The sequence below is a fragment of the Oryza sativa genome, chromosome 7 (genome assembly GCF_034140825.1).
Source record: "Oryza sativa Japonica Group chromosome 7, ASM3414082v1".
In the NCBI taxonomy this organism is placed as follows: Eukaryota; Viridiplantae; Streptophyta; class Magnoliopsida; order Poales; family Poaceae; genus Oryza; species Oryza sativa.
Window position 1 is genome coordinate 26,026,999 of NC_089041.1, and position 16,337 is coordinate 26,043,335.

A 16,337-nucleotide genomic window follows, 5' to 3' on the forward strand; every position below is an offset into this window, starting at 1 on the left:
ACAGGGCCGCGTGTGACGCTTCGGGCTTAAAGCCCACTAGGACATTTTGTTGGGCCGTCGCTACTTGTATACAACAACCGCAAGATGATTTTGAACCAATCAATTTTCATTTGGATTTGTTATTTACCTGCTGAATGAAATTCCTTTTTTCTTTACGATTTTTTGGGACACCTATAAAAATATATTTGTAGTACTCCCTCCGTTTAAAATTGTACGTCGCTTTAAATTTTTGTCATAGTCAAACTTTTTAAGTTCGATCTTATAGAAATAAAATTAGCAGCGTCTACAACACAAAATTAGTTTTCATTAAAACTGTCATATAATATATTTTGATATATCTTTGTATTGTGTAAAAAATGTTAGTATATTAGTATTTTATAAACTTGGATAAACTTTAAAAAGATAATAAAAAAAATCAAAACGACTGATGAAAGGAAGGTCACCGCAACTTTACATTCTACCAGGTGTATTTAGAGTGCAAAAGTAGCCTCACGGATATCCCTTCTCAATTCATAGTGGCTTAAATGGGTTTTGAAAAAAGTAATTTTGATGTAGTAGTGGTAATAGGTCAAGGCTTATAGGCTATTTCACAACCCTACCTAGCCCTTAAATATTTCTAGATTAAAATAATATATAAAACAAGTCCACTCCATTTTAGACATGGTCTTCAAATTTTATAGGCTAAAAAATTATGTCCTTTACTACCCTACCCAGACGAGACAATGGGGCTCCACACGAGGGCACTTTCTAAGTCGACATTCTTGCTATAGATGGCCAAAGGGCTCGCTCGGCACGGCCCGCCCCAGGCACGGCTGGACACGGCCCAGCAGCCATCGGACCGGCACGTGCCTATCGGGCCGTGCCGGCCCATAGGCTGCACCTCCTGCCCAGGCACGGCCCACCAGCTGTCGGGCCGTGCCGTGCCGGCCCGAAGGCATGGGTGGCCCAGCGCGCCTTTTTTAAAACAAGTCTATTTTTCATCCCTCCTCTTTGGGCTGACATATATATATATATATATATATATATATATATATATATATATATATATATATATATATATATATATATATATATATATATATATATATATATATATATATATATATATATATATATATATATATATATATATATATATATATATATATATATATATATATATATATATATATATATATATATATATATATATATATATATATATATATAGGACACTCATATGGGGCACCATGGTGCCCGGGCACCAAGGTTTCAAATGCACAAAATTAATAAAATTTTTAAAAAATTTTAAATTGTGAGTATATACCTAGTTATAAGAATTCGATTCATACATATATCTATCAACAAAACAACTCAAATTTAACTTTATTTCACAATCCATGATTACATACCTAACTAATTATATGTATGGATGCTATATACCAAGAATCAAAATCTAACAAAAACAAGTTCAAATTCAGTTCAAACTTGTTTTGAACTAGTTAGTAAAGTAGTTAATGTTAATACCTAAATAATTGAAAAAGTTTCATACTCATTTGAATTGGATATATACTCAATTTCAACAATGGTGCCCGGGCACCATGGAGCACCAAACAAATTTACTATATATATATATATATATATATATATATATATATATATATATATATATATATATATATATATATATATATATATATATATATATATATACTCACAATTTGAAAATTTTGAAAAATTTAAGTGATTTTGTGCATTTGAAACCATGGTGCCCGGGCACCATGGTGCCCCATATGAGTGTCATATATATATATATATATATATATATATATATATATAGCTAAAATAAGTCTATTTCATATCCCTCCTCTTCGGCTGACATATGTATGGATAAAAAAAGTCTATTTTAGATCCCTATTCTTTCGTCCATGGCATATAATATGTCTATTTTTACTCCTATATTTTTTTGTATATTGGGCCTAGCTGCCGGCCCATCGTGCCGGGCCGGCCCAACGTACCGGTGGAGGGGCCCAGGCACGACCCGGTGGTCGGGCCGGGCCGGCACGGGCCGACAATGTCGTGCCATGGGCCGGGCCGTCGGGCCTTGGGCCTTTTGGCCATCTATAATTCTTGCTTTTGTTAGGGCATGCACACCCCTATGAGAACACTCCCGATTGAGGTGGCGGCTTGAATTGGACGTGAGAGCGAGACCACTCGTGGTAAATGCCCTAAGAGCAAGTCTAATAGTACAGCTCACTACTAGCTCCAATTTATCTATAGTTAATTTAATAGCTAATTCATACAATGGTTGCTTACTATACAATTAATATATGGTCCCACCTGCCATATACACACTGCGTCTTAGAGTCTGTAGCCCGCTGCTCTTCTCTCTCATCTTTTATCTCATTAAAATATGTTTATAGCTGATTAATAGTCTGCTATTGTACCTGCTCTTAAAGAGTAAAAGATCAATGTTGCGTTGTACTAATGTACTTGGCGACGTGTGAAAATCACACAGGCTACCTTAAGGCCGACACATTTTTATCGGCATCACAAGAAGGAAATATACTTATATCTGAATATATGCATCAAATTGCCTGCTCACTCGATTAATTTTGAGTGACAGTCTGGAGAGAGGGGATCCAACGAGGCAACGCAACGCTTTTGACAACACTTTTACTACTAAACTTTGGCGTCAGAATGATCCCAGGATTTGCCAGTCCAACCTGTTCCCATCCAATTACCTGCTGCTCATCACACCAAGCCAAGCCAAGCCAATCGCATCCCAATGAACGGAATCAGCAGCTGCAACCATTCTTTTTCTCTCCGTTTAGCAACTCCCATGATTCTCTCCCCATCTCGATTGGAAAGTTGGCAACATGGCAATCTGTAAGGCTGAAAAGATTCCATCTCTTTTCTCCTCCGAGATCAGTACAGTACAGCACAGCTAGCTCTTCAAAGGGGAGCAAAGACAGAGACGAGCGAACACCAATGCTCAGCTCATCACAAGGTCGCAATAATTGAGATAAAAAAAGCACAGAGATTACTGACGGGAACGAACCATCCTGAATTCCCCCTGACCTGCCAACAGGGACGCACGCAGGCAACATGCAGGGATGCAAGGCTAGCCAGCAGCAACACAACATATAGGCCTAGGCCTGGTTTAGTTTTAAACTTTTTCTTCGAACTTCCAACTTTTTCATCACATCAAAACTTTTCTACACATATAAACTTTCAATATTTCCATTACATCGTTCTAATTTCAACCAAACTTCCAATGGCTGTGTTCGGCAGCAATTGTTGTGCAACCACAGCGATGTACCATAAGTATGCAACAACTGAATAAGCAATAAAAAATACTGTTCAAGCTGCTGCAGCCAGCCGCAGTAACCGGCTTCCGAATAGAGCCAATTTTAACGTGAACTAAACACACCCCTAGTAGTAGTTGAGAATCCGAAAAGGCTAAGTTTTACTAATATGTTTTTTACTTCAAAAGGTACAGTTGAGAATTTAAAAAGGCTATGTTTTCATCAGTTTCATAATTTAATTTTGTTTTTTGATTCTACAACTACATATTTTCAGAATACATATGAAAATCTAAATTGTCGTAAGCGGAAGATTCTAGGAAAAATTAAAGCTAACAGAAGTTCCCTGAACAGGCCAAGAAAGGCAATATTGCTCACTTGGATCTCGCGGGCAGGCAGCTGGGACATCAAGTCATGCAACTATAGTAGAACAAATACACCAATTTGGGTTGTTACAATTAGGTACGCCACAACCAACCGACCAACCAAACCAAGCAACCATCCCAACCACAACCGCATCATCACATGCACACCAAATGTTAAATTAGATATCCATCACCGTTGCTTTGCCGCACCCACACCATCATCGATCAGATTAAACAAAAAAAAAAGAAGCCGAGAAAAAGAAACGGAAACAAACCATGCAGCAGCAGTTCAATCGATCAGTCTCATCAAAGAAGCTCTCCTAGAAGAAAAAAATCACTCCTAATGACGGCAACGGGGAGGACGAGTCCAAGAATGTCGTAGTAGGCTATGTCCATCCATCAGGGGGTTTTGTTTTGTTTGTTAGACCAGCGCGATGCTGCTCTCGCCGCCGGGGGGCTTGCGGATCCCACCAAGGTAGTCCCGCGACGGCGCTTTGCCGTCCGCGAAGATGTCGCTGCCGGTCATCTCCTTCAGCTTCGCCGTGCTCAGGTGCTTCTCCGCCGTCCCCGGGGCAGCATCGCCTTTGAAGATATCGTTGCCCGTCAGGTCCGTCAGCTTCTTCTCCGGGATCTTCTTCGCCGTTTTCACCACGCTGTCGGTGTCAGCCTCTCCGAACGTGATGGTGCTCACCTGTTGAGTCAGATCAAAACAATCAGTAAGTTAGAACGACCATTGCAGTGCAGGTTGAAGCACTGAGCAGAAAAGCTGGAGCTGTGTTTAGAGGTCAGGACTTGTGCATTTTTGCCCGGGGTTTGTGAGGTCGAGCCGTTCGCGGAGTTGCGTGGCCTGGGATCTTCTGGAGGAGCAAAGATGTCATGGCCGCTGAGCTCCTTCGATTTCGCATTGGATATCTGCCTCTTCATCTTACTCTCATCCTCGCTCTGAAGCGTGCCACTTAGCTCGCGCTGCTTCGCCACCTCAGCTATCGAAGTCGGCTTTTTTGGAGAAACACTTTCTTCCTCCGCGAATGAGATATGACTTATAGTGCTAATGGCCTGTAATTCGACAAATCAGATTTAGTTTCTGTAATTAGAAACATCAGGATTAAATCATCTCAAGTTGTAGTCAACTAGTATAGTACTATAAGCTATACAAGTCAAATGTAATTCATCTGTGTACTTTGAAAACATTACCAACCAGATAGTGGTCAGTGGTCAGCAACTTAACTCGAGCATATAAGCCGCAAAGAAATTTAAATCTTTCGATGAAACTCGAGAAAATATGTTCAGGGGAGAACTCATAAACACTATAGATAAATTTGCAGTAAGTATTACAAAATCATTTTGCTTCCTTAGAAATTTCATGCCGTACATTTTTGTAACTCTCAAAAAATATATACCTTGTACCTTGTGAGGGACAAAAAAACAAAATATAAAAGAGTACCTGACAACCTAAATCCTATTGTCTATCAACCTAAGTTATTGAATATCAAGGGTCACCTAATAGTTTAGTCAACAGGTCCAGTTCTATTAAAAGGAAAGGTTACCAACCAATGTGTCCACATAGTAAATCCTTCCCGTAACACTCAACCCAACAACTTCTGACCCTTAGAGGTTAGAACACTCAATAAGTTTGATTTAATAATTCAGTAGCTTCTGTGACTGGCGTAAAAATGTGTATATAAAACAGGACACTGTTAATGATCACTTCTCTCAAACGTTTAGCACATCGTCTGAAAAAAAAGAAGGATGAAACTTCCTACTAAGAAATACTGCTATGTGACCAATAGAACAAAAGAGATGACAAGTCAAAATAAAAGGCAAATGACCTGCCACAGTGATTATTACCCGTGAAACCAATTCAAATATTACTCGTCAAAATTTCTTCAATATTGAGGTCCATTTTAGTTATCTACTGAAAAGGTCCATTTCAATTGCAAGGAAAGGCTACCAACCGGTGTGTGTACACCCTTCCCAAATCCCACATGATTCATCCCAACAACTTCTGTGGGACTCAAAGTTTCAGTTTAGCAATTAGCTGCTACTTCTATAAATGCCATCCAAATATGTGCAAAACAGGAAACTGTTAAGTAAGCACTCCCTCTCAATTTTCTAGCATAGCATCTGAAATTAATGAAGTTTCGTACTGAAAAAAAGTGTGAAAAAACAACTTTGAGATGACAGTGAAAAAGAACGCACATAATTTTATGTTTTGCAGAAAGAACCACCTGATAATTCTTAGAAACCGTTCGGACGGGCGTTGCAGAAGCATTGGCTGACTCGTCTTCCTCAACCTCGCCTTCCGCTGCAAATATGCCGCTTCCTGTCATCTCCTTCCATTTGGGAGCTGAGCATGGTTTCCTGAAAGAAAGAAATAATAACCCGACTGCTTAGTTTGCGCATCACTGCAGCTTGTAAATTGGCAATAACAGTGGGAGCAAGAAAACCATTAGATTAAATCATTTCTAATGCTCAAAACACCAAGATAGTGAGATGTTCACAAACTTTTCCATTGTGAAAACATACACAAACCGAGATTATCAGTAGCTCAATAGTAATTCGACAAGAACGTTCCAAAATCCTAACATGGAAGCACAATAGCATGGTGCAAGATGCAGTCAGATTCAAACTGTAACACTGCAAGGTACTCGTATCATTCTTGTGGGTGAGATCAAGGGCTGTGCCATATCCATATGTGACACTACAATCTAGTAGTTCAAATCCAAAAAAAACTAATCGTGCACATCTCACCGACCTAACTGAAACTCAAATCCAGCGGATTTCACTCGACGTCATTTCATAGTAGCAGATCAGCTAAAACACCGTAGGAAATTCGATCTTTCCCAAAGGGTGGAGCCTCAAAATTGAGAGATCTAATGGCCAGGGTCAAAAAAAAAACTCAGAAGAAGAAAACAAGAACAAGAACACGGAATCATCATCCCATTCACAGCCACGAACACACACACACACACACGAGCTTCCCTTCACAATCTCACCTCTTGTTGAGGCTCTCGAACTCCTCCTCGGTCACCTGCCCGCCGAACACCACCTTACTGATCGCCTCCGACGGCTGCACCAAACCCAAAAAAAAAAAAAAAATCAGGCAAAGCAAGCGAGCACGCCTTCGCTGAGCAATGGCAAGGACTCGGGAGAAGACGGCGGGGGACCTGGTGCGGCCGGCGGTTGGGCGGCGGCGTGGCCCCGGCGGCGAGCTCCTGGGCCGCGCCCTCCGGCCACGTCAGCAGGTCGGCCGTCGACGTGTGGGACTTCCTCACCGGCGCCGGCCTCTCCATCTCCCCCTCCCGGCCTCCTCCTCCACCACCCTCCTCCTCTTCTCTCTCTCTCTCTCTCTAGCTCAGGTGCAGGTGAGGTGACTCCTCTCTCTCTCTCTCTCTCTCCTCGTCGAGCTCGCTCTCTTCTCTTTCTCTCTCTAAAAAGGCGAGGTGAGGTGGGGAGTGGAGTGGAGTCGAATGGAAGGAAGGTGAGGGGTCGCTAGCCCCCCTCCTTTATAAAGACGCCACACCGCACCCGCGCCCCCACCCACCACCTCCAACGCCGATGACACGTGGGGCCCGCATCCTCCGCGCGGGTGGCTGACCGGTGGGGCCCCGGCGCGCGAATGCATGGGCGGGTTGACCGCGTGACGGGGAACGGGGAGCGAGCCGTGTGCGCTGCTGCTCCACCCCCGCAACCCCGTAACGTACTCGCTCGCCCTGTGCTTTTTTGAATTTTTGAACGCCGGCGGTTCGTACGGAACGAAACGGACGGATTGCGCGTCGCCGTTGCCGTTGCCGTTTTGTACGTACTCTCCTAGTAGGAGTACTCCGTACTTCTCTCTCATGGCCGTTGCGTTGCCGTTGCCACCAGTGGATGAGACTTGAGAGAATGTTCTAGACGCGTGGTACTTGTATAATCCACTCCTACTGCTACTCCTTGTGCTCTGCTCTCCCGCAGGAATGTAGTGTACAGTAGTGTAGTATTTCTCTACAGCCACCTAAATTTGGATTTGTTAAGGAATATTTGGTGCTTGATATTTTTTAATTACTAGGACAGGTGAGTACTGAGTACATAGCCACATCATATTTATAGAGGTGTAAAGTTTTGGTGTACTACATCGGATATTATATAGGGTATTGTATGTGGTATTCGGGTACTAATAAAAAGACTAATTAAAGAATTCATCAGTAAACTGCGAGACGAATTTATTAAGCCTAATTAATCCGTCATTAGCAAATGTTTACTGTAGCACCATATTATCAAATCATGGATCAATTAAGCTTAAAAGATTTGTCTCACAAATTAGTAGCAATCTGTGCAATTAATTATTTTTTAGCCTATATTAATAATTTATGCATGCATTCAAACGTTCGATGTGATAGGGTAAAAAATTTTGAGGTGGGATCTTAAGCATGGCCATACTCACAAATACATCCTACTAACACACATTTAGGGCCCTTTGAATCGCATAGTTGAAAAAAAATGGAGGAATAGGAAAAATACAAGATTCTGACAGAAATTAAAGTGTAAAACAGAGGATTGCAAAACACAGGAAAAATATAGGAATGATCATTTGATTGGAGCGCGGGAAAAACATAGGAATCGGATGAGAGAGATAGGGTCTGTTTGGTTCACAGCCCAAACCAGCCATCAAGTTGTGGCGTCGCCAGAGATTGTGGCGAGAGAAATAATCGCCACAGCTGTGGCGGAAATAAGCATGCAAATGAACTAGCAAAAAGTGTGGCTGCCACAACTCACGTATTAACCAAACATCAGTCAAACTGTTGTGGCAGCCGCATGTTTGGCGAGGCAATGTGTGGCGGGGATCCAAACACCCCCATAGACTCAAAGAAAATTTTCCAAGAGGTTTAAGCTCTTGCTAAATTTCTTCTAAATTCCACATGCAATGCGTCATTCCATAGGAATTTCATATGATTTGGAAAGCTTCAATCCTTTAAATCAAAGGACCAAATAGGAAATTTTCATATAGAATTTGAATCCTATGAAATTCCTATATAAATTCTTTAATTCAAATAGGCCCTTAAACGGATGTACTTGTAAACCATATACGTATCTACATGGTGGTCTGACAGTCCCCCGACCACCAAAAAATTCATGACCCGAAGCCAAGGTAAGAAGGCGAGGACAAAAAAACTGTGTCATGTGAAGTATGAGGTTGAAGCGTCGTCATCTCTCGGTGACTCGGTCTTGCGTGTTGCATCGCGTTCGTCTTTTTCCGATTTCTCACTGCATCGTGTGATCATAGCAATGTTCGTCAGGTCAGACATCGTGTGATCATAGCAGCGGTCGTCGGGGCATACGTCGTGTGATCATAGCAGGGACGCAAGGTCATCAAGCAGCCAAGCCGACATCGATGCATCACCGCCATCCCAACAAGCCAACAAGGGCCGCGACGCTGCGCATAGTGAATCATTTGCACCTCTGCGACGATTGGTGGATGGCAAGACGACAAGAGCGACACCCGGTGATAAGTTAGACCACATATACCCTAAATGCTAGATTCAACATTGTCACAAATACATTGTATCAACACAATAAAATAGGTTAAGACCAACTGCAATTCTCTAACTTCACTAAATTTTTATTAAAAACATGTTTTTGAATTTAAATCCCTGGTAGATATAGTGATATACACCGGACTCAACCACCACCCTTCCCCTACTTCATCTTATGGAAGATGACACTCTCCAATGTAATCAATCTTGGCTTACCAAAGTGCAGAGAGGTATGAGATGAGGAAGGTACCATGTTGGCTATCAGCAGCGATGTTTGATTTGATATTTTGATTTGATTTGGCACCGTACTCATGCCTAGTAAAGCTAAAAGTGGGATAACTGTCGGATAACTAGTCTATTATGCCGCCGTTGTTGGGCGTCTACGTCTTCACCGACCGGCTTGCCTTCGCCGCCGCCGACTGGTGTTTCCGCCTGCACGGCTGGCCTTTATGCCGCCGTTGTTGGGCGTCTACGTCTTCACCGACCGGCTTGCCTTCGCCGCTGCCGACTGGTGTTTCCGCCTGCACGGCTGGCCTTTATGCCGCCGTTGTTGGGCGTCTACGTCTTCACCGACCGGCTTGCCTTCGCCGCTGCCGAGCTGGCCTATTATGCCGCCGTTGTTGGGCGTCTACGTCTTCACCGACCGGCCGCCTCGTCCGCCGCCGACTGGTACTTCCGCCTGCACGGCTGACTTATTATGCCACCGTTGTTGGGCGTCTACGTCTTCACCGACCGGCCGCCTCGACCGCCGCCGACTGGTACTTCCGCCTGCACGGCTGACTTACTATGCCACCGTTGTTGGGCGTCTACGTCTTCACCGACCGGCCGCCTCGACCGCCGCCGACTGGTGTTTCCGCCTGCACGGCTGGCCTATTATGCTGCCGTTGTTGGGCGTCTACGTCTTCACCGACCGGCCGCCGCATCCGCCGCTGACTGGTGTCACCGCCTGCACGGCTGGCCTGTTATAACGCCAACTGATGCTATCTTCTTCACGGCTGGCTACATCGCTGTCACTACTAATAGGCATCAGTATCTTCAACACAAGCTGCCTACGTTTGCCATGGCTGCCGACTGGTTTCTTCACTTCCATGGCTGCATGATTCTGCCAGTGTTGATTGGCCTTACCATCTTCATCGCCGGTCGTCTCGTCTGCTGCTGACTAGTGCCCTCGCCTCTACATCTGGTTTATACAGCTATCACTACTGATGAACATCATCGTCTTCCGTCGCCGACTGGTTATGCTGTCGCCGACTAGTGCTTTTATTTTCACAACTGCGCGTCTTCACTACCAGTTTGCTTCTGTTGCCGACGACTCGTGTTCACTTCATCACGGCAATGCAACTCTGTCATCATGGTAGAGCGACTTCATCTTTATTATCTTCGGCACTGGCAAACTCTATTGCTGCTACTTCGCAAGTTTTGCTACTTCACCAACCACGACGTCTTTGTGAGCCTCGACATCTCGGCATGCGATGCCATGTTATTTTACTACAACAAGAGGCTCTCCAACATTCATGATTTCTACTTGGACATCTTCAACACATATCTTCAATCAAGCAATAACTATTCGACGACAAGAGGCTACAGTTCTCGACTCTATGTTCAGTTGTTTCCCAACTAATCAAAGAGTCGGGGGCTACACAAATACAAGGCTCAAAATTTGACAAATTTTATGTCAAGCTGAAGAAATCAATTCCAGGAGTCATTATCTTCATCTTTGCTTCGGAGCAGACATTCTACTTCAACAACTTCAAATATTTTGGTTTAGACGAGTTGGGCAACAACATCAACTCTCCTCCAAGTGAAGCATCTACAATAGCAGATGATGAGGGGCATGAGACAACCTGATCGTCAGATCAATACACACCCGGCGGATTCAAATCCCCAAACAGGAGTAGGGTATTACCTCTCATTGAGAGGGCCTGAACCTGTCTAAATCCTTTGTCTCCACATCCATCCACTTTTAGGTCTCGTGCGCTACCCCCTTTTATTATTGCCGAAATCATGTTTCGACAGGTTCAGGCCTAAAAGTGGATGGATGCGGAGACAAAGGATTTAGACAGGTTCAGGCCCTCTCAATGAGAGGTAATACCCTACTCCTGTTTGGGGATTTGAATCCGCCGAGTGTGTATTGATCTGACGATCAGGTTGTATCATATGCCCCCTAGAGGGCCTCCTACCCACCTTATATAGGATGGGGGGCAGGATTACAAGATAGAAACCTTAACCAATACGGTATCGGTTTCCTAAATCTACTTTACAATATTATCAAACCAGGACTTTAGGCCGTTCCGTAATATACAAGGAAACGTAACACCCAAGTCATGATCTGTTACATATTCCATAGATATATGTTATCCCCTATTACTAGTCGGATAACCATGCCGTGTGGGTATGGGGTACCCATAATCTCCACAGTAGCCCCTGAGACCTTCACAGTCGGAAAGATAATCTTCTCTCGAACTAGATTACTCCAAAGCCGAGTGCTTCAATCATCCTCACCATGATCTCCCGAGTACTTTTACCAAATATGAAGACTGTGGAGGGCTGAAAAATAAAGTCAGGTGCATCGAATAGATGTATCTAATAGATGCACCAACTGAGTGGTTTTGATAATCGTAGTCAACCAAGTGACTTGATACCAATATATAGCATATGCGGTGTGAATCCCCGAATAATATGATCCAAGTGATATACCGACTGCTTTGTAAAATATGACGAGTGTAACCTAAAGTTGGCTACATCATTGAAAATTCACATAGCAAAATAGCTATAAAGAAGCTTGTATGTTGTGAATAAAGAAATTTCCAAAGTATTGGGCATACGCCATGCGCACACTGCTTTAACAGACGTGCTTTAGTCCCTAAAAGACACATAGTTTCACCACACCTGGAAATATATGGCATATGTGGTGTAAAATCCGAGTAAATAAACTCATAAAGGATTTACCAACCGCCTAGAAAATGACCACAATATATAATCAGCCTAAGCCATAATATTGGTCAATAAAAATGCACACTTACGTGGCAAAAAGCAATGATATTGTATCCAATCAATTGCTTGATAAACCCAAACAGCACCTTGACTATATAAAAAAGCCAGCGGGGCAGCTATATAAAGCTTTACTGTTTGACACCTTTTAAGATGCATTGTACCAACTCCTAAAAAGTCGAGTAACTGCGGTATAAAAGGATTTTAAGGTATTGGGCACTTGATCACGCGCACTTTGGCCTAAGCGAAAAGTGCCTAAGTCCCTAAAAGAACGTGACAGGCCACACCTGAAAATATGGGCTGCGGACATATTAGGCCTAGACCAAAAAATATGCCTTCGACACCCTTTAAAGGATGACGCATGTAACATGCTCTCGAGTAATAAATCTTCCGGGTGATATAGACCAGGTGTAGCTCATATGAATAGCTTCTGATCTAAGTGATTATCCCTTATGAGATACTCCAAAATATATATAATAATTGAATCCCGACTTGCGCAAGTATTCGGTTGATAGCCCTTACGGGGAATAATAATTGGTCCAGTCTTTGAGCATAGAAAATAGACTCATGACTATGAATCCATGTGGAATGTATCCGGAACAAGTCCAAATTGGAGATATAATCCTCACGCTTGAGTTGATGAGCCCCTGAGCATATAGCTTGTCCTTCTGTCATAGTCAAAATTATCTATTGGCAATAGCTGACGCAGTCGGCATGGAGATGAAATGACCAACATGAAGACGAAATTGCTCATCAGAAGTAACGGAAGATGTCAGTGGTAGTAAAGATGCCACCAATCAAATGTAATGAAGTTGCATAACCATGGAGGCGAAGAAACCAGTCGGCAACAGTCAGGTCAGCTAGCAGTGAAGATGTAGGCGCCCAACAACAACGAAAGAACAGTCGGTGGTGACGAAAGCAAACCGACGATGAAGACGTAGACGCGCATCAACGGTGATGGCGAAATCCACCAATCATGAAGATGAAGAAAATAATCGGCGGCGACAAACGCATCCGACGGTAATGATGATTAGCGGCAACAGAGATAGCCGACTATGATGATGAAGTTTCCCATCAACGGCAGCAGAGTAGGCTATGTTGATGAGGCTTGACAAGATGTTGATGAAGATGACGATGTCGGTGATCCAGTCAATAGCGATGTAGCAGCCGATGATAACGATGAGATCCTCTATCGGCAGTTGCGTAGTAGGCCAACCGTGAAGACAAATAATTGGAGAAGAGTTGATGTTGTTGCCCAACTCGTCTAAACCGAAATATTTGAAGTTGTTGAAGTAGAATGTCTGCTCCGAAGTAAAGATGAAGATAATGACTCCTGGAGTTGACTCATTGGCTGATTAATTGATTTCTTCAGCTTGACATAAAATTTGTCAAATTTTGAGCCTTATATTTGTGTAGCCCCCGACTCTTTGGTTAGTTGGGAAACAACTGAACATAGAGTCGAGAATTATAGCTCCTTGTCGTCGAGTAGTCATTGCTTGATTGAAGATATGTGTTGAAGGTGTCCAAGTAGAAATCCTGAATATTGGAGAGTCACTTGTTGTAGTAAAATATCATGGCATTGCATGCCGAGATGTCGAGGTTCGCAAAGACGTCGTGGTTGGTGAAGTAGTAAAACTTGCGAAGTAGCAGCAATAGAGTTTGCCAGTGCCGAAGATAATAAAGATGAAGTCGTTCCACCATGATGACAAAGTTGCATCGCCGTGATGAAGTGAACACGAGTCGGCGGCAACAGAAGCAAACTGGTAGCGAAGACGCGCAGTTGTGAAGATAAAAGCACTAGTCGGCGGCGGCATAACCAGTCGGCAACGGAAGACGATGATGTCCATCAGTAGTGGTAGCTGTATAAACCAGACGTAGAGGTGAGGGCACTAGTCAGCAGTAGACGAGACGACCGGTCGGTGAAGACGTAGACGCCCAACAACGGCGGCATAAAGGCCAGCCGTGCAGGCGGAAACACCAGTCGGCGGCGGTCGAGGCGGCCGGTCGGTGAAGACGTAGACGCCCAACAACGGCGGCATAAAGGCCAGCCGTGCAGGCGGAAACACCAGTCGGCGGCGGCGAAGGCAAGCCGGTCGGTGAAGACGTAGACGCCCAACAACGGCGGCATTAAAGGCCAGCCGTGCAGGCGGAAACACCAGTCGGCGGCGGCAAAGGCAAGCCGGTCGGTGAAGACGTAGACGCCCAACAACGGCGGCATAAAGGCCAGCCGTGCAGGCGGAAACACCAGTCGGCGGCGGCGAAGGCAAGCCGGTCGGTGAAGACGTAGACGCCCAACAACGGCGGCATAAAGGCCAGCCGTGCAGGCGGAAGCACCAGTCGGCGGCGGACGAGGCGGCCGGTCGGTGAAGACGTAGACGCCCAACAACGGCGGCATAAAGGCCAGCCGTGCAGGCGGAAGCACCAGTCGGCGGTAGACGAGGCGGCCGGTCGGTGAAGACGTAGACGCCCAACAACGGCGGCATAAAGGCCAGCCGTGCAGGCGGAAACACCAGTCGGCGGCGGCGAAGGCAAGCCAGTCGGTGAAGACGTAGACGCCCAACAACGGCGGCATAATAAGTCAGCCGTGCAGGCGGTGACACCAGTCAGCGGCGGATGCGGCGGCCGATCGGTGAAGACGTAGACGCCCAACAACGGCAGCATAATAGGCCAGCCGTGCAGGCGGAAGCACCAGTCGGCGGCGGACGAGGCGGCCGGTCGGTGAAGACGTAGACGCCCAACAACGGCGGCATAAAGGCCAGCCGTGCAGGCGGAAACACCAGTCGGCAGCGGCGAAGGCAAGCCGGTCGGTGAAGACGTAGACGCCCAACAACGGCGGCATAAAGGCCAGCCGTGCAGGCGGAAACACCAGTCGGCGGCGGCGAAGGCAAGCCGGTCGGTGATGTTCTGACTGATCCATTCCTGGAGCGTAAGAGATAAGCTTAAAGCCATGAATCCCTTTTATGCATATCTGGATCTGGATCCTGCAAAACAAACATATAGGATGAGTAGTATCTGATATAAATATAATACTCGAGAAAAAATCAAGTATTTTAAAATATTTATAAATATGTATTTCTCCTCTTGTCAATTTCGATTTCCCCGAGCAGATGACTCTGTACGTTTAAACACTCTGTCCGACTAGTCATTGCCCCCAAGCATCGGGAGTCGGCCTAGGCATTTCCCAAACATGCATATGAGTGACATGAGTTCGTCATTAATGGAACAAAGTTTCACGGATCAGAATTTACTACTCAGGTACTTTTGCAATTATTAAGAGCAGAAAATAAATTTATCTCATCTCTATGCTTTTGATTTATTCCGAATAATACTTAGCACCTTGCATTACTCGGTCCATCCAACGAGCCCCCGGGTGCTAGGAATCGGCCCAAAGGCAGCCATCCATTGGCAAACCAAACGGAAAGCATAGGAAGATAGAACTCCATAACTCGATAGGTACTTTTGTACTCAGATTATGTCGCAAGCAATCAAGATAAATATTATAAAAAATATGATATAACATCTGTAGCCCCCGACTCACTACTCAATGGAAGACCAATTGGTGTAGTGAGGCAGAGGAAAAGGAAAAATATCATATAAAGAATAAAATAAATGATGACTTAGCTTTGTAATATTCCCCTTGGTGATGGCAGAAGTGGCCAATGTGGGAACAAAGTCGTCCATCAATAACAATGAAGACACCAGTCGGCGGCGACGAAGGCGGTCGACGGTGAAAGCGAAGATGCCCACTAATGGCGGCATAATAGGTCAGCCGTGTAAGCGGAAACACCAGTCGACGGCAACGAAGGTGAGCCAACGGTGAGGATGTAGACATCCAACAACAGCGGCATAATAGGCCAGCCGTGTAGGCGGAGGCACCACTCGACGGCGACGGAGGCAGGCCGGCGGTGAAGTCGTAGACGCCCAACAGCGGCGGCATAATAGGCCAGCCGTGTAGGCGGAGGCACCAATCGGCGGCGACGGAGGCAGGCCGGTGATGAAGTCGTAGACGCCCAACAGCGGCGGCATAATAGGCCAGCCGTGTAGGCGGAGGCACCAATCGGCGGCGACGGAGGCAGGCCGGTGGTGAAGTCGTAGACGCCCAACAGCGGCGGCATAATAGGCCAGCCGTGTAGGCGGAGGCACCAATCGGCGGCGACGGAGGCAGGCCGGTGGTGAAGTCGTAG

General features: G+C 45.0%; 1 protein-coding gene across 1 annotated transcript; it reads right to left on the minus strand.

Annotated features, from left to right (window-relative positions):
- Positions 1-3,684: 3,684 nt before the first annotated feature.
- LOC4343957 (uncharacterized) lies at positions 3,685-6,946 on the minus strand. Its single transcript, XM_015789477.2, has 5 exons — positions 6,817-6,946; positions 6,646-6,719; positions 5,878-6,010; positions 4,442-4,705; positions 3,685-4,340 (listed from the first exon to the last, which is right to left on the minus strand). Exons 1-5 carry the CDS (start codon positions 6,940-6,942, stop codon positions 4,071-4,073), a joined length of 867 nt encoding a protein of 288 aa, XP_015644963.1. The 5' UTR covers positions 6,943-6,946; the 3' UTR covers positions 3,685-4,070.
- Positions 6,947-16,337: the final 9,391 nt, after the last annotated feature.